General features: G+C 36.9%; 1 protein-coding gene across 6 annotated transcripts in view; it reads left to right on the top strand.

Annotated features, from left to right (window-relative positions):
• Positions 1–26,263, top strand: part of SYNJ1 (synaptojanin 1) — a gene marked incomplete at its 5' end in the record, with an annotated part of 85,432 nt that overhangs the window by 43,103 nt on the left and 16,066 nt on the right. For 2 of the 6 annotated variants that reach the window (XM_079705440.1, XM_079705439.1), the window contains 12 exons: positions 2,329–2,485; positions 4,754–4,777; positions 7,259–7,450; positions 9,356–9,440; positions 13,581–13,721; positions 15,196–15,388; positions 15,637–15,795; positions 16,710–16,866; positions 17,480–17,597; positions 17,697–17,912; positions 20,738–20,816; positions 24,177–24,339. In XM_079705440.1, the coding sequence (XP_079561566.1) occupies positions 2,329–2,485; positions 4,754–4,777; positions 7,259–7,450; positions 9,356–9,440; positions 13,581–13,721; positions 15,196–15,388; positions 15,637–15,795; positions 16,710–16,866; positions 17,480–17,597; positions 17,697–17,912; positions 20,738–20,816; positions 24,177–24,339 (1,684 nt within the window). Of the gene's footprint in view, positions 1–2,319; positions 2,486–4,753; positions 4,778–7,258; positions 7,451–9,355; positions 9,441–13,580; positions 13,722–15,195; positions 15,389–15,636; positions 15,796–16,709; positions 16,867–17,479; positions 17,598–17,696; positions 17,913–20,737; positions 20,817–24,176; positions 24,340–26,263 lie in introns of all 6 variants that reach the window. The other 4 variants (XM_079705444.1, XM_079705443.1, XM_079705442.1 and 1 more) reach the window with 2 other exon arrangements.

Raw genomic sequence — 26,263 nt, 5'->3', positions numbered from 1 at the left:
GGAATTCCCCCAAATATGTTTTTCTTTAAAAAAAAAAATCAGAGACTTCCCTGGTGGTCCAGTGGTTAAGATTCCACACTTCCAGTGCAGGGGGCATGGGTTTGATCCCTGGTTGGGGAACTAAGATTTCACATGCTTGCTGTGTGGCACGGCCAAAAAAAATTTTTTTTTTAAATTTTAAAAAGTAAAGCAACAAAACAAAACCTCCCCTCCCCCCCAAATCATAGTCTTCCCAATAAAGAGTCTTGTCTCATTTGACTTTGTTTCCCCAGCACTTGACACAGTGCATTCTGTTGGATAGATGTGTGATAAATGCTGGATGGACCAGTAAATCAATGGGCAATTTATGCCACACCCACTGTGAACCGAATGCTATTAGAGCTTAAGTTTTTATTCTTTTTCTTTTCTTACCTTGAAAAGGAGGCTATCAAAATGTGCAAAGGAAGTTTGAAGTATGGACGTAATTATATGTCTGTGCCTCATCATTACTTTTATCTACAGACTACTTTCTCCTTTAGTGTTTGGCCCTTATTGAGGGACTTTGGGTGCATACTTGAGGTATTTTTCATTATTTTATATACTTAAATATTGACCTTTTATGGCTCCTGGCCTCCATTGAATTTATTAATATTCTAAATCCCTACAATTTCTCAAATTATCCCAGAAATAGAAACAGGGACATTTACCACTTTTATAGTTTCTTATTTAGCCACTTCAATATAGCAGCCAAAGTTCATTATCACAAAGTCTTTTAATTTCCAAACCTTCCTCCTCTCCTGTGTCTCATAAAGTGTCATGCCTCTGTTCAGAGGCATTGGCCCTACCTGCAAAAGTTCCTTTTGTTCAGCTCACAGAAATAATTTGTATAGACATTTACAAATATTTACTTCTTAAGTGGTCCCTATTTTTTTTTTTTTTTTTTTTTTTTTTTGCGGTACGCGGGCCTCTCACTGTTGTGGCCTCTCCCGTTGTGGAGCCCAGGCTCCGGACGCGCAGGCTCAGCGGCCATGGCTCATGGGCCCAGCCGCTCCGCGGCATGTGGGATCTTCCCCGGCCGGGGCATGAACCCGTGTCCCCTGCATCGGCAGGCGGACTCGCAACCACTGTGCCACCAGGGAAGCCCCCTTAAGTGGTCCCTATTTTTGAAAACCCGAGATTGTTAAACTTTCATGTATTCCTTTTGAATAAAGAACATAATTCTTGCTTTTAAACCTGATTCTCTACAGCTATCGCTTAAAATACTCTTTTATGTTCTGCCTTTTTGTTTCTGCAGTTGACTATCTATGTACAGAGGTTACATATATTTTTAGTGGTCTTTTATCTCTAACAAAATAGATATGAAATTTTATGTATTAAATATTCTAGTCTGAATTGAACTAAAATCTAACATCTGAACTGCTCTTTCTTTTCCTTTCTCTGGGTTCCTTTTGATTAATTGCCTGCTAATGTGAATGGTGAGTCTCTTTTCAAATAATGTCATTTGCATATGTTTTATGGAAGGAAATAACATTTTAAGCCTCAAATTCCTGTTATTTCTTTAAGGAATATAAATTACATATTGCAAACTAAAGTTCTTTTTCTAAAAGGCAAGAGTTTGTTGTTGTTTTTTAAAAACAATCATCAAAATCTGTAAGATTAAAATCTCTTTATGGTAGCTAACACACCTGAGTAAAATATATGTTCATTAGAAGTTATAATCAGCTCTCTCACTGTAGGAATTGGCATATATTTATTTTTATTACTTATATTTACATAGGCAAAGTGACCTAAAATATACAAACTGTAGTTTACATGTTACAGACTAGACCTTCGTTCTCATATTCAATTTTAGTTTTAACTAATGTAAGTTATTGGGAGCAATTTCAATTTTATTTTTCTACTATTAGGATACTTTGAAGTTTTCCTGAGAACATGTGAGTGCAGCGTATCCTCCTTTATCTCCCCTGCTTCTCTCCACCTATCCCATCCATCCCCAAGTCTAAAAGTTACTATGTAAGAAGTAACTTCCTTGTCTTGAATAAGTATATTTCAGTTTATTTCCTTTATAGTAAACAATTTTAAACTTTTAAGGCTCTAGATATCATTAGTGGATGCAGTTGTGGCAGTGAGCTTCTTCTGTCTCTCTGCAGAGCTGTTATCCAAAAGAGGAAAAGAAACAGTGACATCTTGAGGCATTTTAATGTGATGGTTTGATATTCAAAATAGAATAATTAGGTCCTTTTTATTACAGTAAAGTCATATAAAACTTATTTAAAGTTTCAGAATACCTATTGAATAAAAACAATTTAGAATGAAAGTCTATGCTTTTTTCCCCAACAGGCTGGAAAGTTAAAAGATGGTGCTCGTTCTGTTAGTAGAACAATTCAGAATAACTTCTTTGACAGCTCCAAGCAAGAGGCCATTGATGTTTTGCTACTGGGAAATACTTTAAATAGTGATTTAGCTGACAAAGCTCGAGCCCTTTTAACTACTGGAAGTTTGCGTGGTATGCGTACTTACTTTATATTTTACTTTGTATTGTTTATATTCCTTCTAAGAGTCCAGGAGGTAAATGTAAACTTATTTACGTAAATACTTTTTAGATTGAGTTGATTAAAATAGTTTTGGAAGGAATTTCTGGCCGCGTAATTTTCTAAAATTGCATTCTCCAAAGGAAGTTTATCTCTCCTAAAATGTCTATATCATTAGTGGAATTATTAAGCTAAAACCGAGGCCCATGCATGTTTTCTTTTATAGATTATGACTGAGGAGGGAAATGGTTTAAGTATTGCTAACTTTATATAAGGCAGGAATTCATAAAATATTCAGCTAGTACTTTCAGTAGAGTATATAATAATTATGTAGAAAACATTGCTTTATTGAAAAAACAATACCTTTGTTGGTTATTTTGCTAATCACCACCCCAAAAGTTTCTATAACTTGGTCCTACCTTTTAAATGCTATTGTTTGAATAAGCATTAAATCATATTAATAATTTTAAAATGCTTATTATTGGACACTGTCATTCCCAATTTTAATATTTGACAGAAATATATGGCTTTCAGAATGGCTGTTTATCTTTCACTGTCTTTCATTAAAATCAAAAGAATTTGAGCTCATATCAGTGAGCGTATATTAAGCAGTATCGTGGGAAAACTCAATATACATTGTAAAACTTAATAGACTTCCTTAATTTCATATTTTTTTCTATTTTAACACTGTAGGACTCTGAACATTTTCATTTCTTCTGTTAACCCCCCGCAAACCAAACCTTTCAATTTTCCCTGTTCAAGTAGGAGAAATTGTTCTTCATCAAATTATGTACTCTTGGGTCATTACTTAGTCAAATACGTTATCATGGATTCTTTCAGAATTCTGCATGGTGCTGAAGGTAGTTAATTACAGTCAGCTCCTCAGGGATCTGTGAGTAGGCTGGGGACTGAAGTCTACTAAAGCTCTGAAAACCAGAATCTGATCTTAGCTACTGCTTTTAACGTCAGGCTCTCTTCTTGGCTTCCAGCAGTAGACGCTGACTGATTTGCGTCTTATCACCTCTTTCCACCTGTGCCTACTTTGATATGGAGGCATTTATCAGCAACAACTGAAAGTAAGCCACTGAAGGAAAGAGAAGAAGTGAGGGACCTGAGTAATTCCCAGACTTGATCATCAGTTGTTTTGGTTTCCTGCACATTTTACTATATGAAAAATATACCCTTAAAAAAAGTACAGTCAGTTCTGCTCTAACGCTTATTCTGAGAATGGGGATTTTGTTCCAACATGGATGCTATATCAGGGAACATTTTGAGTATAATGCCAATTCTGCAGTAGTTTATGCATGATTTCACTGGTAATAATGCTAGGGAAATGCAGAAAGCTGCACCCAGCAGAACTGACTTGGGTAGAAATATACACAACACACATACACATGTGCGTACACCTGAGACATCTCTCTCCCTCCGTTCACCAGACGTATGATGGGCCAGATCCATCCATAACTGGTGTTACAACTTACCGTCCAATTGCAGAGACCCCTTCTCCCAGGATTCACAATTACTTACAAGCACAGGCCTCCTGCTGCCCATTTCCATGAGCAAACCTCAGGTCTTTGTCAAAATGAAGTGCCATATTTTAGACGTATTCGTACATTCCTTAACCATTTAACATGCGTAAAATTCTGCTACCGTTTTTATATTAGGTTCCTATCTTTCTTGGCACGTCATTGCCGAAGTGTTTGAATGTTGTGCCCGAACCCCATTTTTGCCATAAGCCCTGTGCCTGTGGGAATTTGCCCCATTTTGCCTGGCATGGTGATTTTGCTGGAATGTGTATGTTTTGTTATAACTGAACTGATTGTACTTATCAACTGGTGAGTCCCAGAAAGAATACTACAAGGTGTAAGGGCAGTAACTTCAGTATTTCAGCCTCTTAGGTTTTCAGGTTCATATTATCCCTCACAGGTATATGCATGTGCACACACATAGACTTACATACGGGAGTAGCCTGGAAAGCAGGCCTAGAACCTTCTGATTGTGAAACTCTGGACATCACTGAGTCCGCATAGGATTTTTCTTAGATGCAGAAGGTTTGCATCAGTCATTGTCATTTATTTTTATCTTTGGTGTCCTACAGCCATCAGAAAAAAATTAACTCATCAAACTAAATCAAAAGAAAAAAATGAGGCCGTCTGAGAATGTTTTGTCATAACATTCTAGACTTCAGCTGTAACTTGCTGTTTTACTAATGATTCTTTGTTTTCTTCTTGATGCATCCATAGTTTCTGAACAGACATTACAGTCAGGTACAGTATAGAAAATCAATCTGTAAATAAAAGCAACTTTTTCTCTATTTTTTTAAAAAGTTGATGTTGTATATAAATAAAGCCGCAAATAAATGGAAACTTTATTTTGCCCTCCGAATCTAACATGATAAATTGATACCTTGTTTTAATCTGAGAAAAAAACTTTAAGTTTGAGAAAACTAAGTATTTCATTTAGAAGGAGATATGCAATGCTCTTTGTATTCCTGTAGCAAATGCTTAATTCCAATTAAATATAGGTCCTCTAGTTTTAATTTTACTTTTATATTTCATTGAACAAACATCATTAGTGTTATATCTTACTCTTTATAGGCTACTGGAAAAAACCCAGGGGTGACTTTCAGATTAATGCCCGAGTACTGTGATATTTATGGACTACTCAACGGTGCTTCTCACACATAATATTTTAAAAGGCATTTAGTGTACTAAAATATGATCTGAAGTCTTTTAAAAAGCATTAAGATTGCTAACAAACTTAGAAGAGTTAAGTGTGTAAGACCTAAAGGTCATTATTTTTCTTGCCTTTCCTGTTCTTAGGAATCTCACGCCTTCATTCCCTGGACAAGGTTTATGATCTTGTCTTTAAACTTGAATCTGTGGTGAAGTGAGCAAAAGCGAAACTCTTGCCAGAAATTTAGCTGAAAAAGAATTTCACTTAAGATTTGGTATCCCTTAAGATTTGTTTCACTTAGTTATTGTGCTGAGTGTTTTGAGAAACTATTGGCAATTTTTTTGAGAAGGATGGAGGAAGAGAGCCCTTGGATATATTTTTGAGTTACATCATGGAATCCATTTTCTGAAATGGTATGGTATTTAGGGATGGACATCTGTTTGAACATAGACTCATGTCTTTCTGCACATTAAGGTGCCAGCCAGTTAATAAACTAGGAATTTTCTGTAAACTTTTTATTCCATTTGTAAACAGACTTTAGTAGCTCACCCAACGTGGCAACATGTTTTTGTTCACACAATTCATTATTTGTCTTGCTGGACATTTTAAGCTGTTAAATCATTATAGAACTTGTGTTTTGATGTAGAAAGGATTGTAGAAGCTGTTTTCATAGCAGTAACAATGACAATGACTTCAATTAGAAAGACCAGTGATAATCTGTAGTAATAGAGAATTATTCTTTATCCAGGTTCAGCAGGCTTTCAGTTTACCATACCAACAGGCCAGAACAAATAATCTGCTTTCATTACCACCAGACACCTCTATATGAGTAATCAAATCAAATAGCAAGAGGGCTAGAAACGTGTACGTCTGCCCCTGGGAACAGCGGGGACATGCTTGTCATCTAAATCAGCAGTCCTTTCATGGGATTCACAGGTCAAACTATTTTCACTCTAATCCGAAAAAGTTATTTGCCTCTTTCACTCGTTCTCTCACAAGACTGCTTGCTGTATGTACCTTGGTATCCAACAATAATAATTAATATCATAATAAAATAAGATCCTGTGGTGAAAGGTGAGCACCATTGTGATTTCCCTTTCCTCTTGCCAGTTAACCGCCCGTTAAGGGCATATTCTCTGTCTTTAGATTGAAGTCCTGTTAAGGCTCTGTTAATTTAAGTGCCAAGGATTTGACTTAACCTAAATGAAGCATGGTTTAGGAGGAAGAAGGATAGGTGGAAGTCAAAAAAATAGGTGGGGAAAGGATTGAGGATTCAAAATGTATTAAACATTTATTCATTTAACCATTACTTACTGAGCACTTACTATGTACCAGGCACTCTTCTAGTCACTAGGGATATTAGACCAACATTTCTGCCCTCATGGAGCTTCCATTCTTGTGAGGGTCCAGTGACTGAGCAGTGAGAGAACAGGGATTGGGTGGCAGGTGAGGGCAGAAAGGCGGGGCAGGTTGTTTGGGGCCTTGCAGAACGTTTGTAAGGACTTGGTGTCTCCTCTGAGCTGGGAGGCATTTAGTCATGGCTTCATCTCCATCCTCTCATTATTGTCCATAATTTGTGTTTTTGTCAGGGAGCCATTATTCATCAAACCACCTGTCAGTAGCTAGAATCCTAAATGTAATGGTTCTTGAATGTTTTTGTTTGGGAAGGAATAACATATTTTTACTAGCCTCCGAATGAAAGCTGTATGAAAGTCAGTTGCTATATTCCTAAAAATGTGCAGTCTCTGCTTTTGTATTTCATAAAATAGTGTACCATTTCAGTGAAACAGAACTGTTTGTTCTGCATGTTTTTGTTGCATTAATTTTGTAATAGTTTTTTCACCTGGGCTATTGTACTTAACGTATGATGTTTTAAAAGTTGTGTTGGTTAATTGCATTGTGCTGGGCTCTGTGTTCAAGGCTGTCTTTTTTGTGCTTATGCATGTATCTGATGCTTCTTTGTGCTGACGATGGTAATGGTACTTTCCAGCCATCATTTCTCAGTCATGAAAATCAATTTTTGTAAATGGTTAAATGCAGCCAAAATTCTGTTGTGTTTTGTTCTCGATTAGCATCTTCTAAAGTTCTAAAGAGCCTGTGTGAGAATTTCTACAAGTATTCAAAGCCCAAGAAAATTCGAGTATGTGTGGGCACCTGGAATGTGAATGGCGGGAAGCAGTTTCGCAGCATAGCTTTTAAGAATCAGACCCTCACTGACTGGCTTCTTGATGCACCCAAGTTAGCTGGCATCCAGGAGTTTCAAGGTTGGCTTTTTATAATACGGATTTAATTAATTAACCCTGACTGTGATTTATTAATCTAGAAAAGAAATGTGGCACTTCACAGTATGCGTTACCTTATAAAAGAAACTGGGATTTATACATTTGAAGACCAACATTCTTATAGATAAATCTGTTCAAATCTTAGGTCTTTTGTATTCCTAGACCTTTATCTACTACTTCATAAGAAAACATGGTAAAATAAGAAATCCTTTTCTTTGTTATTTGATTCTCAGGAAATTGAATCCGTACATAAATTGATATCTTTAAGGTAACTACACGTATAAGAAAAACTAGTTCTGTTTTTATTCTTTAGACTGATACAAAGCAAGGTTATTTTATGATTGATAATTTTTCAAATTTAATATGTTCTATTTTTCAAATACAGTCCTTTGTTTGCTAAGATAAGAAATAGGGTGGATATGAGCCGTTTTACAAAACTTGTTGTGACATTTGTTGGCCCTTTATAGTAAACGGTACTGATTCATCCTTGTAAAGACTTGTCATTCAGTTTGGCTACTCTGCCACCAAGCTCTTCATAGCCAGAACCAAACATTAAGCTGAGGATGCTTGTATTAAGATTTTAACTAGAATCATGGATTTGAGGCCTTCTTTGTTTAAGTCAACTTTAATTCCTTTTTCAAATGGTACACATTTACCAAGTGTTATTTAGGAAGGTGATGTACATAGGAAATACTGTGAGATGCAGATTTTCCTTTTTTAGTTGTCTTTAATCAGTCACACCTTAAACCCTGGGAATTTCCCTAAACTTTTATTAAAATGCCCCTTTTCATTTACATTGAACCTAACTTGAAACTGTTGTTGTAGTAGTAATAATAACAATAATAAAATAACAGCTAATACTACAATTCTAACTACTTTACATCTATTCATTTAATCCTTATAACAGACCTAATACACCGTCACTATTATTATCCCAATTTCACAGATGAGAAACTGAGGCACAGTAAGAGAAGTGACCTGCCCAAGGTCATTCAGCTAGTAGTGACACAGCCAGGGTTTGAACTCAGGCAGTTTGGTTCCAGAGTTGGGCCACTGCATTTTATTTGTGAACTCGGGCAAGTTGCTTAGGTTCTCCAAAGCCTCAGTTTCCTGTCTGTAAACAAAAGGCAAATATAATCTGTCTCCTAAGGTGTTTGTGTAGTAAATGAGAAGATTTGTATATAAGCCTTGCACATAATAGCAGTCAGTAAATTTTTTTTTCTCAGTATTTGTTCATAGTATTTATAAGTTCTTTCTTTAGCTATTTATCCTCATTTCTGAATGCTTGGGACACCCAAAGTACCCTGGGGTTGCTTATCTAAAAGCAGCTCTGTTCTCTTTTGGTCTTGTCAGCTATGAGAGAGCTAATGGCTAGAACAGAGGGGTTAGTCTGAGCCCCTGACTCTTCTCATTTTCCTAAATTGCTTCCACTTAGGAATCTTCAAATTTAAGTGTAAAAAATCCCTCTCAACTGTTTCCTCTAATTTGAGACTGTTACTCAACCACTTTATTTGTACCCTTTCTGAAAAATTTCTTTCCCTCTCCATTTTGAGTCACTTTAGCCTTTGAGAAGTGGCTTGTTTCTCTGCTGTCCATGGTACAAACTTTAGGAAGAATTCTTTCCAAATGGTTTCTGAAAGGACTTAAGGATCTTCAAGAATAACAGTCTTAGATAGGCAAACATAGGTCACCTAAATAGAAACTAAATGGAAAGTAATTTTGTCCCCCTCAGGGGGTTTTGCCTTTAATTTGAATTTGGTTAAACTTGAAACACAAAAATGGACTTTTATGAGATCTGATGTTGATCTTAGTTGTGTTGGGGGGTAGGGGAGTTGCCATTTAACTAAGGCCATCTCTTAAAAGTCTCTCCTGGATGCTTCATTGTAGATAAAAGAAGTAAACCAACTGATATATTTGCCATTGGTTTTGAGGAAATGGTAGAGTTGAATGCTGGAAACATTGTGAACGCAAGGTAAGCCAGCCAGGTAACACACAGGGAAACTTTCTAGTTGATGGACATGGGGAGCGGATAACTAAGAACTTGTTACAAGGGTAGATTGAGAGAATATATGTGAAGATGCTTTTTAAACTATAAAATAGCAGTTCTCAAACATTTTGGTTTCAGGTCTCTCTACACTCTTAAACGTATTGAAAATCTTAAAGAACTTTTATTTATGTGAGTTTTATCTCTTGATATGTATCACATTAGAAGTTAAAAATGAAAACTTTAAAACATTTAATTCATTTAAAAATAACAATGATAAACTCATTACGTGTTAACGTAAGTAACACATTTTCTTCCTGAAAAGTAGCTGTTTTCCAAAACAAAAATTTACTGAGAAAGATGGCATTGATTGATAGTTTTGCAAATGTCTTTAGAATCTGGCGTAAGACGGCTGTATTCTCACATCTACTTCTGCATTAGTCTGTTGCAATATGTTGTTTTGGTTGAATTATATGAAGAAGATCACATAAGTATGTAGCTGGAAACCGAAACATCTTAATAGCCTTTTCAGATCATTTCTTCTCTGATACCACTTAACAAATAGTTTCCCAAAGTTTAGTTGCAGTATGGAATCTGAAGCCATAGCGATGACCTTTTTGTGCTCAGTTATATTAAAACATTGGTCTTTTACCCTTGCATGATTTTGAAACATCATGTGTTGGTCATTTGGAACATATTAGTTCATTGAGTTATGTGGATCTTGCAAATTTTGACACATTTCATTGTACAATATGAAACATTATATTGGTTAATTTCATCACTCATCTCATCAGCAAATTCTTCAAGTATGTGGAAGCTGTCAAGATCAGAGGAGCAGATACAGGTTTATCAGGATTCTCATTTTTGCTTGAAAACATAAATTTTATCATTGGAAATAGATGCTATTTCTTTTTCCCTTGAAAACACAGACTTGGCTGAAAAACTTTGCCAAATAATCTAAATCTGAATAACCATAGTCTGTCACTCGTTCCTTCTTATATTCTATGAAAAAAGGGGCATTTCAGCTCTGAACTCAAACTATCAGGTGCTTTTCTCTGAAACAACCATGGTGTATGCATTCAGTACACAGCAGAAGTGCTTGATGTGTATTGTCCATTCATCACACAGAATACTATAAAGATGGGACTCAGGGATTGAGCTTTGACAGAATTAATAATGTTTACTGCTTCATCAGGATATTCTTAGGTGAAATGGCATTATTTTAAACTGTGAGCGCATGGGGGTAAAGATGATAAGGAATACTAGTACAGTTTGGTGCCTGGATTCCTGCTAAGACATTAGCACTTTTACTTATTGTTTTTGCACCATCATGCAAATGTCAATACAGTGAAAGAGGCAATCTTTTAGCGATATTAGGGAGACAGTTTCGACCTCATGGGTTTTAGGGATCCCCAGGGATGTTCCCTGACCACAGCAGAGAACTGATGTTCTGAAGTATTATTACAAATACAGATTATTTTAGTGAAATTGAAAGCTTAAGTGTTTTATTTTAAGAAATGATGCTTGCTTTAAAAGTTGAGTAGTTGCCCATCTTTGTGACTTTTTTCTTTTAAAGAATCTTTTTCTTTTTTAAATTTTATTTATTTATTTTAGTTTTGGCTGTGTTGGGTCTTTGTTGCTGAACGCGGGCTTTTCTCTAGTTGCGGCGAGCGGGACCTACTCTTCGTTGCGGTGCGCGGGCTTCTCATTGCGGTGGCTTCTCTTGTTGCGGAGCACGGGCTCTAGGCGTGCAGGCTTCAGTAGTTGTGGCTCGCGGGCTCTAGAGCGCAGGCTCAGTAGTTGTGGCGCACGGGCTTAGTTGCTCCACGGCATGTGGGATCTTCCCGGACCAGAGCTCGAACCCATGTTCCCTGCATTGGCAGGCGGATTCTTAACCACTGTGCCACCAGGAAAGTCCTCTTTTGTGACTTTTTAAAAAAGATTTTCAGAATAAAATTATGGGCTGAAATAGTATGGTATTATAGTCATCAGTCTTGAAAATGACAACTTTCTTCTTAGCTAAAGTGAATAACAGTTTATACAGGGAAGTAGAAAAGAACTCCGACTTCATTCATTTTGCTGTTTGACTCTTTCCTGAAAATACAGATTCAGGTCTTAAAACAGAACATATTCTGAGGGCTCCCAGTACCAAACACATTGTTCAGTTGTTGGTCTAAGTAGAGATTAATCAAATTATTCTTTAATGAAAATGGTGATTATTCATTCATATGTTTAACCAGTATCTACAGAGCACCTACCCTAAGTACTAAAGATACATCAATGAATAAAACAGACAAATATCCCTACCTGTGTGGACCTTCTTTTCTAGTGGAGGAGACAGACAATAAACAACTCGAATAAGTAAGTTATATAGCATGTTAGAAGACGGTAGGTGCAACCGAAAGTAGATAGATAGAGGTCAGGGGATCGGGCATGTGGAGGTGGGGAGGTGTGTGTGGTTTCGAATGGAGTGATCAGGGTTCATTGAGAGAGCTGAAGAAAGGGATGAAAGCTGTCGTTCTGTTTTCAGAATCCAAGTCTTAGTGGTGGAGTTGGTAGGGAATCCGTGCTCTGAATTTGTATTTTGGAGGCAGTATGGCATAGTGTTAGATAGATGAGATGGGTGGATGTGAGGTCGTATTCTGGCTTACCGTTTATCGTTGGTATGACCTGGAACTACGAGAAGATTGTTTTTGCTCGCCATTGGAGGTTCTTGGGCACAAACTTAATACTCTGAAAATGTATAAGGAGAAAGACTCAAGCATTTTTGCTACCTTCTTTATACGAACTGTGTTTCAGAATAACTGAATAGTTGATAAGAGAGGAGTTGTTGATAGAAGAATTCCAACTTATTACAAATGCCCATGGAATGCTGAAATTATGAAGTCAACATGTTTAACCCCTAATGAAATAATGGATCTAGGCAATGATCATCAGTCAATGTTAAAACCTTAGAAGAAGGATCAGTGGAGGAACTTTTTATTACAGCGAGTCAATTGTCACGGTTCTAACAGCCTATCAGGTGTAATATGACAGAGATTAGTTCCTGCTATGATGCAAGGGTGACTATACCACCTGTGAGGTTATTTTTGCCAAAACAAATCAATAAAATTGAATGTTTCTTAATCAAGCTTCTAGAGTAACCAGTTTAAAACAAAGCTGACAGAGGGACAAGGTACCATGAAGACACATCAGACAAATCCAAACTGTTAAACATTTTACAGACAAATAGCCCAGCTTCTTAAAAAATAAATAGTGTTAAAAAGAGGGTTGGGTGAGCTGAGAGACTGCTAAAGATTAAGAGAGATTAAGAGACAAGCAGATGCAATGTGTGGACCTTATTTGGACCCTGTTTTAAAGAAACCAACTGTAAGAAGAGTTTTTTTTAGATAATCAGGGAAATTTAAATATGAACTGAGTATTAGATGATATTAAAGAATCGTTAATATTTGAGTGTGATAATGGCATTGTGACTACACAAAAATGAAAATGTCCTGTTGCATTTACAGGTGCATACCAAAGTGTTTCTGGATGAAATGGCCTATGTCTCAGATTTGGGTTAAAATATTTCAGGTTTAAAAAAAGGGGAGGGGATATGGAAGAAGAATGATTGGCAAAACGTTGATAATTGTTGAAGCTGGATAATGGGTATATGGTGGTTTATTTTATGATTATCTCTTTTTTGTGGATGTTTAAAATTTTCCATTATAAGTTTTTTTTAAGATATGACCCATAAAAATAAGAAAAGGCGGGGGAATGTATCTGGAAGCATGTTCTTCTCTGTTATCCCAATGAAACTAAGGAAAAAATAAAGTGTACAAGCTTGAGATTACTCACATGGTGAACACTCATTTAATCAGTAAGCTTATATTTTCTTTGTAAAGGAGTAATAGGATAGACTTTGAAGTGTGGGTGTTCTTCTGGCTAAATTTTGGGTTTTCCTTTTTAAAGGAAACAAACAAAAAAGCCCAGCCTGCATAAAGACTTCACTGTTGTTGTGGATTTCGTGATGTCAGTAGTTTTATTAAATGTGGGCATATAAAGGTATAATTGACAACTGTCTTATAAAACAGGCTATATTACTGTCACCATCCTTTTGAAGATTCCCTTTTTAATATTTTCTGTTAGCACAACAAATCAGAAGCTCTGGGCCGTGGAACTTCAGAAGACCATCTCCAGAGACAACAAGTATGTGCTGCTAGCCTCCGAGCAGTTGGTGGGCGTCTGTCTGTTTGTTTTTATCAGACCACAACATGCTCCGTTCATCAGGTCAGTAAACAGATCGCTCTCCTAAGGCTGCTTCCTAACATCAGATAATAAAAAGGCCTGTCATGTTTGTGGCTTCAGAGAAACACTTGTTCATGGTTCTTGTTTTTAAATGTGCTTTTTTTTTTAATTGACATATAGTTGATTTACAATGTTGTGTTAGTTTCAGGTGTACAGCAAAGTGATTCAGTTATATATTTGTATATATATCTATTCTTTTACAGATTCTTTTCCCTAATAGGTTGTTACAGAATGTTGAGTATAGTTTCCTGTGCTATACAGTAGGTCCTTGTTGGTTATGTTTCATTTTATTTTATTATTAAAAAAAATTTTTTATTGGGGTTTAATTTGCAATGTTGTGTTAGTTTCAGGTGTACAGAAAAGTGAATCAGTTATACATATACATATATCCACTCTTTTTTAGCTTCTTTTCCCATATAGGCCATTACAGAGTATTGAGTAGAGTTCCCTGTGCTGTATACTAGGCCCTTATTAGTTATCTATTTTATATATAGTAGTGTGTATATGTTAATCCCAAACTCTTAATTTATCCCTGCTACCACCCCGCTTCTCCTTTGGTAACCATAAATTTGTGTTCTGTGTCTGTGGGTCTACTTCTGTTTCGTAAATAAGTTCATGTGCTTATAAGTGATATGGTATTTGTCTTTCTCTGACTTCTTTCACTTAGTATGACAGTCTCTCGGTCTATTCATGTTGCCACAAATGGCATTATTTCATTCTTTTTTGTGGCTGAGTAGTGTTCCATTGTATATATATACCACATCTTCTTTTCTTTTCTTTTTTTTTTTTGTTTATAAAGTAGTACTTACTCTTTTTTTAAAACTTTTCTGAAGATTTAAATTTATTTATTTAAAAATCATTTATTTATGGCTGCGTTGGGTCTTTGTTGTGGTGCACGGGCTTCTCATGTGGTGGCTTCTCTTGTTGCGGAGCACAGGCTCTAGGCGTGTGGGCCTCAGTAGTTGTGGCACGTGGGCTCATTAGTTGTGGCGTACAGGCTTAGTTGCTCTGCGGCATGTGGGATCTTCCTGGACCAGGTCTCAAACCTGTGTCCCCTGCATTGGCAGGCGGATTCTTAACCACTGCACCACCAGGGAAGTCCCTGTACCACATCTTCTTTATCCATTCATCTGTGGATGGACATTTAGGTTGCTTCCATATCTTGGCTATTGTAAATAGTGCTGCAATGAACATTGGCGTGCATGTGTCTTTTAGAATTATAGTTTTCTCCCAATATATGCCCAGGAGTGGGATCCCTGGATCATATCGTAACTCTATTTAAATGTGTTCTTGAGTAAAGAATCACTAATAGTTTCACTGTACTCTTTCACAGGCTTGCCCTCAAAGTGCCCCACAATGTGTAATGTTATAATTATGTAACAGACATTCCTATTTTCTTATGCACATGGAACTATTGGAATTTCTGATCTTTGATTTAGAATTCTTCCTTTTAAAGGGATGTTGCAGTTGATACTGTGAAGACTGGAATGGGAGGCGCAACTGGAAATAAGGGAGCGGTCGCAATACGAATGCTGTTCCACACCACAAGCCTCTGCTTCGTCTGCAGCCACTTTGCTGCAGGACAATCGCAGGTCAAAGAACGAAATGAAGATTTTGTGGAAATAGCGCGGAAGTTGAGTTTTCCAATGGTAAACTCTTGCTGCTTGTTTTTGAAGAGGATGCTTTGAAATGTGTTTCAGTTTACCCCAAATTCTATATCAGTTTTTGAAAATTTAAGGTAGTTCCTAGAAATGTCAGCATTGTTCACCTGAATATTAGATACTTCATGTGTAATTACTGTGGGGTTAAATAAATCGGACATGGCAGGGGTGAGGCAAAGAAAAAGTTGTAAAACATTTTTTTAATTGATTGTGTAAAATTCTCTCTTTGCTTCCAGGGGAGGATGCTTTTCTCCCATGACTACGTATTTTGGTGTGGTGATTTCAACTACCGAATCGATCTTCCTAATGAAGAAGTGAAAGAGCTCATAAGACAGCAAAATTGGGATTCTCTTATAGCAGGAGATCAGCTTATCAACCAGAAAAATGCTGGACAGGTAGATACATACTTAAGATACTTGCATTGGGAAGAAGGGGACCTTTGATTATGAAAACATACTTTCCTTAAAGTGTTGCTTTTTTTTTTTTTTTAACCTCTTGGAGTCTTTTTATACTTAGTAAATATATATCTATAGTTTAACAGATAGAAAATTGCCTTCTCTTTTAAAAAAAGAAAAGGAAAGGAAAACTCATAATAATTTCCAGGAGGAAAAATATATTGTGTCTCCATAAGATTCACTTTCAAGTAGAAGAATATACATTTTTTCTTTCAGTAATAGCGAATTTAGAATCTTACTTGTCAGGGCTAGAGCTTTTTGGCTTTAAGATCCTATGGTAATTTGCTTTATTTTGATGTTGTTGTTTCTCATATCATCTGCCTTTTTGAGACTTAGTTCTAAAAACTTGTGACCACAAAAGTTGGAAGAATTTATTTAAAAAAATTTTTTTTAAGAAGAGGTGATTGAAGCCACTTGATATGGTATCTTTCTGGTCATCAGACTTAAATTCTGATGGATACCATGTAACCTTCTTAGGCCCCAATAAATTCTGATGGATACCATGTAACCTTCTTAGGCCCCGGTTCCTCATTTGAGAATAAGACATCAAACTATCTGATTTCCAAAATCCCATACAGTTCTAAATGTGTCATGTAGCTCAAAAGTCTGGTGGAATTCCATTGTTCACGTTTTTGTACTTTGCTTAATCAAATGTCAGACAAGTGGCATGATAAAGCCCACGTCTTGTGTTATTTTTTCTTAAGCTCTGTTCCATTCAGTTAGAAGTGTTCATCAGAAGCACATAAATTTCATGAGTCTCCAGCACATAATAGACATTTAATGCATGGCTGCCTGAATGAAAACAGAACGTTTTTGCCTTTTCGAATAACTTACTTTATGTATGTTTATTTTAGATTTTTAGAGGATTTTTAGAAGGAAAAGTAACCTTTGCTCCAACATATAAATATGATTTGTTTTCTGATGACTACGACACCAGTGAAAAGTGCCGCACCCCTGCATGGACAGACCGTGTCCTCTGGAGAAGAAGGAAATGGCCTTTTGATAGATCAGGTTGGGACGGTTGGGAAATGGACTTCTTCATTTAAGTGAGCTGGTGCAAGTTTTACAAGGAGGAAGGGAATGATATAAACATCGAATAAGGCGAGGAGGACTACTTTTTTTTTTCAACACAGGTTATCTAGAATAAAGTAAATTCAACTTAAATATAAAACTTAAAAAAAATTCTCAGACCTGCTTGTAATACTTTAATTTTTCAATCTCTTTTCTTTCAGTGATGTAGTGTCATACAAAGAGAAGCAGGGAAACATTTTTACGGAATTGTCAACTGAATGCTAGTTAGGATTTCTAATTTGAATAACTCAAGTGGTTTGCAGATATTTTGAACTGCTACTTGTCTGTTCAATTATTTTTGAAACACTATCTGGTCACAGGCCTTTAAGTAGCCTCAGAGTAAAGGCTCATCTTAATTTTAACTAAGTAAAGCATAATATGATAACCTCACCAAGAAACCTTTTTAACTTAACGGTGTCTAGACTTCCTGCCTGTTAGCAAGTGTGTCTGGCTTCCCAGCCTCAGACAACTGAAGCCAGTGAAATGAAGGAGCTCCACATGATTGGTCATGCTCAGGTGGCTTCTCTTATGTTTTGTTTTATTTTGACTGCAGCTGAAGATTTAGATCTCCTAAATGCTAGTTTTCAAGATGGAAGCAAAATCCTCTACACGTGGACTCCTGGCACTTTGCTGCACTACGGAAGGGCCGAGCTGAAGACTTCTGACCATAGGTTTAAACAGTCTCTGTATTCCTAATCGTGCTTGAAATTTGTTTGAAATACATCCTTCCTTAAACGTTCCTAACACATCTTCCTTCCTTTATGCCTAAGGCCTGTCGTTGCCCTGATTGATATCGATATATTTGAAGTGGAAGCTGAAGAGAGGCAAAACATTTATAAAGAAGTAATTGCTGTTCAGGGTCCACCAGATGGTACGGTGTTGGTCTCAATCAAAAGTTCTGTACCAGAAAATAATTTTTTCGATGATGCTTTGATTGATGAACTTCTGCAACAGTTTACAAATTTTGGTGAAGTTATACTCATAAGGTAAGTAAAATATTTATTGTCCAAAAGCAGCTCATGATTTGTAAATAATATTTTCTGTGTTAGAAATCACTTTATTTAGTATTTGAATAGCATATGAGTATTTGCATTTCTGAACTAAAGGCGAATCATACTATAGAAATATTATTCAAAGAGCTCATAGGTATTGAAACTGGACTTGCTACTTAGAAAGTTTAAAGTTGAGTAGTAAAACTTTATATGAACAATTGATGACAAGAATATGTGCACATTTAGATGTGTTCTCTCAAGATTCCTATACGCTATAACATGTAAGCCCTACGGAAGAATAAACATGTGATTGATATTTCATTTTTTTAAGGAGTGATGGGAGTAAAGTGGAGTGACTTTTCTGCCTTTGGTTTAAGACATTTGATGTTTTCTGTAATTTTAAGTCGTTTAATTTCCATCTGATGGAGGAGCAGCCCTGCCAGGTGAATAGTCAGGAGTCATTCTTTCCCATCTTGGTTTCCATCACTGACTTAACCATCTGCCTTTTGCAGAACCAGATGCCTCTTGTGTGGTTTAAAAAAATGGCCTATTCCAAATGCCCAGCAATCTTGAGAGACTGAATAACATGTATTGAATTCCATAGGGAAGAGGTACTATCAAATTCCTTTCTGTGCTGTTCATCTGTTTATTTAGGGATGTTTTATAGCTATTTAGTGGGCAAATCTCTATATTAGGTGCTGTGGCAGAGCAGAGGACAAATGGAAGACCCAATTCCTGTTTGGCATCTAGGGAAGATCAGCATGTGTGTAATGGCTTTCCTAGATGCTAAACAGAATACTCCACAGAATGAAGATGGAATAGTTTCTTCTGGAGTGAGAAACATGCCTGGGAAACCTTACTCTCCTTTCTGAGAGTAAATGGGCAAATAGAGAGGAAATTGTATTTAGACTTAACCTGAAATCTTTTGACAAAGATCTACCCCAAAGGTTTAAAATGAAACAAAAAATGTCTAGAGATCTTAAGACTCTAGCAAGTACATGGTGAAATCTCCAGATGACAGTAAGCTTTGCCAAGTACAGAAATGCCAAACCACCAGGAGCATCACATGGACTGTGTGAGTGGGCAGCACAGTAGCAGATAAATGCCCTTTTGAGCAAGTTAAAATATTGCACTGGGCCAGAGAGAACCCAAAGTTCTGCCTTTATCCTAGTCTCTAAAGAACTTGGTGTTAAAGTGGAGCTGAAAACTTTCCCCAAAATGCTTGTTATCATTGGAAAAAGTATTGGTAACAAAACAAGGCATTATCCTAGCATTATAAAACCATGCTGTGCCTCCTCACCTGGAATATTCTGGTTGTTACACCTTAGACAACCAAGTTAGAACAGAAAAAGCAGACGATGAAAGTAAACAAGGGCAGGACTCCTGTCACTGGTAGGCTAAACTGATCATCACTTTTTGCTCTGGAATAAGGCAACCATTGGGAATGAGTGAGGTCTTTATATGTAAGTAAGAGGTCCCCTGGAAATGTAGATGGGGCAAATTTAGATACTTATATTAATTGGGGGAAAAGTCTAGAAGCTTTTATCCTCGTGAGTGAAAAAAAGGAGGAAAATACAGCTTCTAAAAGGTCGTACATAAATCCATGGATATCAGAACCAGAATCTCTTGCTAAAGTTCAAAATGTATAGGGGGCACATTGCCAAGTAAGGATAGGACCAAGAAATTAGCCCTGCCACATGGCCACAAACGCTTTGGTACCACTATCAGAGAACAAATGGGGTTTGGCGTGGGGGAGACTGGTGCAGCGTAAATGCAGCCTTTTGGTAGTGATTATAACCTTTGGAGGACGGATCTGATCCGTTGCCAACGATTTGAAAAAGATCCCCTTCGTAGTCTTTAGGTAGGAAGGATGTCCCTGTGTATTTCAAATGACAGCATCCTGCAATTTAGTAACTGTACGCCAAAGAAACTGAGTCTCTTACCTATGCTTTGTGTGTATGTGGGTATGTACGCATGTACATGTTTTACTGTCTCTCATCTGAAAAATCTGCAAGGATTTCTGAACTTGATTTATACAGTTGGGAGTAGTTCAACTGGTAAAATTGTTTCTGTAAATAAGACTGATAATGTTATAATTTGTTTTCTTTTTTCATGATAACATTACTACGTATCAGTGACCATCTCCTTCAGAGCTTGTTCCGGTGTCCTTTTTATTTTTTCTTTTGGGGGTTTCTTATTTCAAAACTATAAACTTAGAATTATAGCACAGGCCTTTGAAGTCTCAAGAGGGTTAAATGCCTGTCATTGAATAAAAACAAGGACCATAATCTAAGGCTCTTTGGGGCCAGTCTGATTGATTGATTGACTGATGTCAATTTTTTTTGTGTGTGTGTGACAACTCCCTGTCTTCTTTCTTGGTCAAAGGAAATTTGCTTCAGGAAAGTCACTGAGACAGTGAAAATACATAATACTGGACTACAGGGTCAGAAGAATTGGGTCCTAGCCCTGTATTTTACTCTCGTAGGGTCACTTTGAACAAACCACTTCACCTCTGGCCCTTTTTCTCCTTGTCCACGAGATGAAGGATTGGATTAGCAGGCATCACAGTTGGAGGTCCACTGGTCCATGTCTTCCGCAGGCTGTTTTAGTAACGAAGCATTGGAAAGAGACTGGAATTTGAATGCTTTTAGGGAAAGAGTGCCCTCTCCAGGTCACCGCTGGCCCTGCTGCTCTCGCTCTTATTTCCTGGCCTCTATAAGCCCTTGTTAATCAATAATCATTGGACTAGTCATTGGGCTAGTTATACCTTAGGTATTAATTATGGTTTTTTTTGTTGTTTGTTTTTCCCTTCCTTAAAGATTTGTAGAAGATAAAATGTGGGTTACATTTTTGGAGGGAAGCTCTGCCTTGAGTGTTCTGAGCCTGAATGGTAAAGAGGTAAGGTACCATTTGTTGAGTCTAAACCATTCTGTAATTAAGTGTCTGAAGATTGTATTTTAGAGACATGCAGCAAATTATCTAAATGTATTTCCAGTTCAGGAGGATAAAAGACCTAGTGTTGTGCTTTAATATTTATTATTTAGACTAGATTGAAGACTAATTTAGGATTATTTTGGTCCCTCCCTAGAGATGTTAATCATTGATATAGACTAAGAAGAAAACATGTTTACTACCAAATTTTATTTTATCATATTTTCTTATATAAAACTTTAAAATTTTAAATTGGAATAGATATTCTGGCTCATCTATATAGTAGAAAAGATTTCTAGCAAATGGAAGAAAATGCTTCACTTACAAGAAAACAAAGGAGGAATGTGCTCATTATTCCAAGGCACTTGTTTTATTGGCTTGGATTGTGGTACCCAGGTCCCTTTTTCAAGCGTAGGTAAAATCATTCCCATAGATACCAAATCCATCCCATTGAGGCATTTTAGAAATTTGTAATTAGTGGAGATATTCCTAACCTGTGATTTGAAATGTCATTGATTGTGAGAAACTTACATCAATGTCCTGGAATATTTTTACTCCTGTAAAGTGCTATGTCTATTAGTTTTTTCTGAATGCTTTTAGACAAATCCTGTGTATCTAAGTATATGGTCACTAGATAGGATGGACTAAAATCCAGGCCTAATTTCTCCAACAGCAGGCAACTCGGTAAAGATGTACCTGAGCTTCCTCTTCTGTTACATAACTTCCACTTCCTTGGAGAAAAAGATTTCCATGTGTATATTGCTTTTGAAATAGATTTTGTAGCGTTTTGCTTGTTTTTCCCAAATGCATTAGTAATACGCTCATGCAAAAGTAAATTAAGAAACACAGAAAAGTATGAAGAAATAATAAAGACCACTTGTGGTCCTACCATTATAAAGTAATTTTTCTTAACCTTCACATATGCATATATATATATTAAAACAAATGGGATTACATATACATGTACATATATATTAACAAAAATGAGATGTACATATCATGGACATCTTTCTATATGAACAAATATGTCATTTTTAATGACTGTATTAATTTTATTATGTGGATAAATATATAAATTTATTTAACCAAACTCCTATTAATAGACATCTAGGTTGTTTCCAGCTTTTAATTACTAAAACCAACATTCCAGGGAACCCCTGTGTACGCTCTAACTTTGCATGCTTATCCTATTATTCCTTAGGATAAATTCTTACATGTAAATTTGCTAGGACAAAGATATTAACATAGTAAATGTTGATACTTGTTGGCTAACTGCTCTTCAGAAGGAATGTATCTAGTTGTATTATGCTTCGGATTACCTGACATCCAACATTCTAATCAGTATTGGATGTCTTTTAACTTTGACAGTCTGAAAAACTAGAAGTAGTATGTCACTTCTGTGTTAAGATTTTGATTGCTAGCTCTTGTAATTTATTGGTCATTTTGTACTTCTCTGATGAGCTGTTTGTGACCTTAGCTCATGTTTCCCCTGGGGTATTCATCTTTTGAAGCTCCCTTGATGTTAATCCCTTTTCATAATATGCTGCAGATATTCTTCCCAGTTTGCCTTATGACTTTGTTGTGTCTTCACCATATAGAGATTACTGATCTTTAAGTTTAGTTCTACCTTTGATATCTTAAAAAGCCCTTCCTTCTCCCATGGTGCTGTAAATATTTAAGAGCGGCTCTCAGTTTGGCATTCTTTGTCAGCTCTTATTCCCTTTCTGAATATTTCTTTTGTCTTTCCCCTGATCATTTTCCTTGTTTGGTTTCTTCCTCCCTTCTTTTCAGCTCTGTTCCTCACCCTCAAGTCTAGTCATGTATGTTATGCTCTTAGAAAGGACCCACCCTTAGCTCCCTTAAAAGATTTTCAAAATTCTGAAAAAATAATGTTTTGGGAAAGTGCATAATAAGGTTTGATTTATCCTTTTGAAAGTTAGACATTTCCAAACCTCTAGTCTATCTTTGTTAGTACCACTGTTTCAGCCCGAAATCTTCTAGACGCAAGATCAATAGGAGCACTTCCGATCCAGGGGAGAATCTGGAAAAAGTATATAGCGTAAGCAGGGCAAACCTAAAGGATGACCTTCTTGAGCATTTTCTTTTCTGTCGTCTAAATTTCTTTCTTTTCATTTGGCTCTGATCTCTGCCAAGTGGATATTCTTGATGAAGTGCCTCTTAAATGGCCATTATAGTGACTGAGGCTTAAGAATACTTGTTAGTATTCTTTGGTGAATATATAAAGAATGCTGTTGACTTTAAAAAGTAACAAATGGCATATGAAGCCTGTTGCCAAGTTCTGAAATTTAATTGATTTGGTCTAATAAGTGAGTAAAGAATTATTAATTCTTAGGACTCTGACTTCAAAGCTCAGGATGAACACTAAATTCCTATTAAACATGGCTGTGCTGTTCAGGCCAGCAGCTTTCAACCTCTCCAGCCTATGCCTTCAAAGAATTCTAATGTCAATAGCACGTAAGGAAAGTATTTTTTTTAATACACCCACAGGACAGTGTAACTTGATTATAATATGTTGGTTGTTTTAGATTATACTTTTGTCTAAAAGCTTCTCAAATTTATAGGAAAGGCAGGGTGCCAGTTTCACAGATACCAATCTTTGTTTTCAGAATGATTAACTTTTGTTGAAGATTTAAAATGGTCTTAAATTCTCTCAATATTCTTCTGACGTTTGAAATGCTGAAACTACTTTGACAGTATAGCACCTTTGAAGACCATTATACCAAGTTAGGAAGGTCCAAATGAACAGGGAAAGTATTTTAAGGATCTTCTACTGTCCTTTCTTTAGTTGTCTCATGTAGGAACAATTATTTAATCTGTGAATCAAAATCATAGGAAGTATAAAATTATGTAGTAGAGTTGTCAGTGAATTTATATCTGGCCAGGGAAAGATACTTACTGCAGCAAAGGAAACTTAAATCTGTGTGCATCCTAAGAAAGAAGACCTGAGATTTAGCAACACAGGCTTTTAAAGGGAGGACTGGGGACATTTGAAACTAGTTAAGGGAATTCCCAGGTTAGGACTATGTGCTTCCACTGCAGGGGGGGTCCGGGTTCGATCCCTGGTCGGGGAACTAAGATCCTGCCACCTGCGTGGAGCGGCCAAAAAAAAAACCCCAAAACCCAAAACCAAAACCAAAACAAAAAATTAGTTAAAAATAGAGTATATGTGAAATGGTTATGTTGAATTGAGTCTAGCTGAATTAAGCCTATACTGTTGTTGTTGTATGACTGAGGCAAGCACTTTATTCCAAGATAGTGAATTTTCATGCAATGACTTTTTATTTTCTATCTCTTTTACTCAACTAGTTATTGGGTCGGACTATAACTATTACTTTAAAGAGTCCAGACTGGATCAAAACTTTGGAAGAAGAAATGAGTTTAGAGAAAATCAGCGTCCCCTTGCCGTCCTCAACAAGCTCCACCCTGCTGGGTGAAGACGCGGAGGTTGCGGCCGACTTCGACATGGAAGGTCTGCCTGTTGAACACATTCACTGCTGTCCTTCAGCATGTTTCCTTCCCATCAGTAAAGTCTCAGTCTCCACGTGTATCCTTCTCTTCCTTCTTGTAACACTGAGAGCGATATTAATGAGATTTTGTTGTGCATCGTATTGTGTGTCTTTTGCTTGGACCCAGACTTAAATGTATTTGCCATTCTGCCATGCAAAGGTCAAGACCTTTACAAATGTTAGTTTATGTCCTTGTGTCGTAAGAGCACAAAGTGGTATTTTTGGTGTGTGGTTTGGTCCCCCTAATTGTAGTTAAGGTAGAAAAGTAGAAGCTCAGTGTGCCGAAATGAGTTCAAAATAATTACTACAAAAGAAGGTATATTGCTTGCTTTTTTAAAAAATTTATTGAAGTATAGTTGACTTACAGTGTTGTATTAATTTCTGCTGTACAGCAGTGATTCAGTTACACACACACACACATATACGTACGTACATTCTTTTTCATATTCTTTTCCATTATGGTTTATCACGATATTGAATATAGTTCCCTGGGCATTACAGTAGGACCTTGTTGTTTATCCATTCTACATGTAATAGTTTGCATCTGCTAGTCCCAAATTCCCAATCCATCCCTCCCACACCCCCCTCCCCCTTGGCAACCACAAGTCTGTTCAAAAGAGGATATATTTCAAAGTAATTTTAAAAGATTCTCAAAGTGGCTAGGAACACATGCATTTGAAACTGAACCCAGCCATATAAATGTAATCATTTCAAGTTTGGAGCTCGGGACAGATTATCTCGATATAGTAATTTCCTTAAATGTGATTAAGAAATGCATTTGCTTTTTAATGCTATATAGCTGCTATATTATTTTAGCATATTTTCCATTAAAATGTGTACCTTAGTTTATAAAATGACAATGCATCATATTGTGATACCCTGTATGTCTAGATAATGCATTTAAGAGTTGAACACCTCAGAAGATCATTTCATTTTCACATTTCACTGTTCATTTGTTTACTTGGTCCACATGTTTATGTAGTACCTTTCATGTGCCAGGTACATGCTAGGTGCTGGAAATTCAACAGATGTCATCCTTGCTCTCCTCAAGCTCACAGCTCAGTTGGTGTTACAGACAAGTAAGCAGGCAGTTGTAATCACGTGACGTCAATGCACTAGTGAACGATGCTGCAGTAGTTCATGGCGCAGCTGCCTGACCTAGGGTTGGGAAGTCGGGAGAGTTCTCCCAGAGAAACTGAAATTGAGAGTCTGAAGACTGAGTGAGAATTAGATTAAAGAGGATAGAAAGACGTGAAGCAGGAAGAAGGAATGTGCAGAGACCTCAGGGGACAAAAAGGATCTAAGTAGACGATGCAAGTATGCTTGTGCAGGAGGAGCGGGTGTGGATGGGAGGTGGATTTGGTTTTGAATATGTTGAGTTTGAGGTGTCTGTAGGGCCCATCAGGCCCAGATGTAGGCTGTGGGTGTGTGGGCCTGGTGCTCAGCAGAGAGCTCTGGGCCCACCAGGCAGCTCTGATGACAGTTTAAGGCCATGCGTTTTTATGAGCTTGGCCAGGAGGATGAGATAGAGATGGGAGAGGACTGGTCCTGGGATCAAACAGAAATGCAGACTTCAAGGACAGGCAGAAGAAGGCTGCCCATAAAAGGAAAATGAGAAGAAAGAACCAGAAATGTCAAAGAGCCAGGAGAATATAGCAGCTTAAAAATCAAGGAAAGAAAAGATAACAAGGGAGAGTGGTCTGTGGCAAAAAGGAGAAGTGAGCACCGCAGCCTGCCCTTTGGGTTTAGTCCCAGGGGAGGAGGCTGTTGGTGACATTCAGGAGAGTGATTTCAGTGGATTGAAGAAGGCAGATGGTGGTAAATTGGGGTGTGGATGCAAGGCGAAGACGTGCAGAGAGTGTCTGTAGGCAACTCTTTACAGAAGTT

This window comes from Hyperoodon ampullatus (genome assembly GCF_949752795.1).
Source record: "Hyperoodon ampullatus genome assembly, chromosome: 5".
NCBI classification, from domain to species: Eukaryota; Metazoa; Chordata; class Mammalia; order Artiodactyla; family Ziphiidae; genus Hyperoodon; species Hyperoodon ampullatus.
This window is presented reverse-complemented; position numbering and strand designations above follow the sequence as displayed.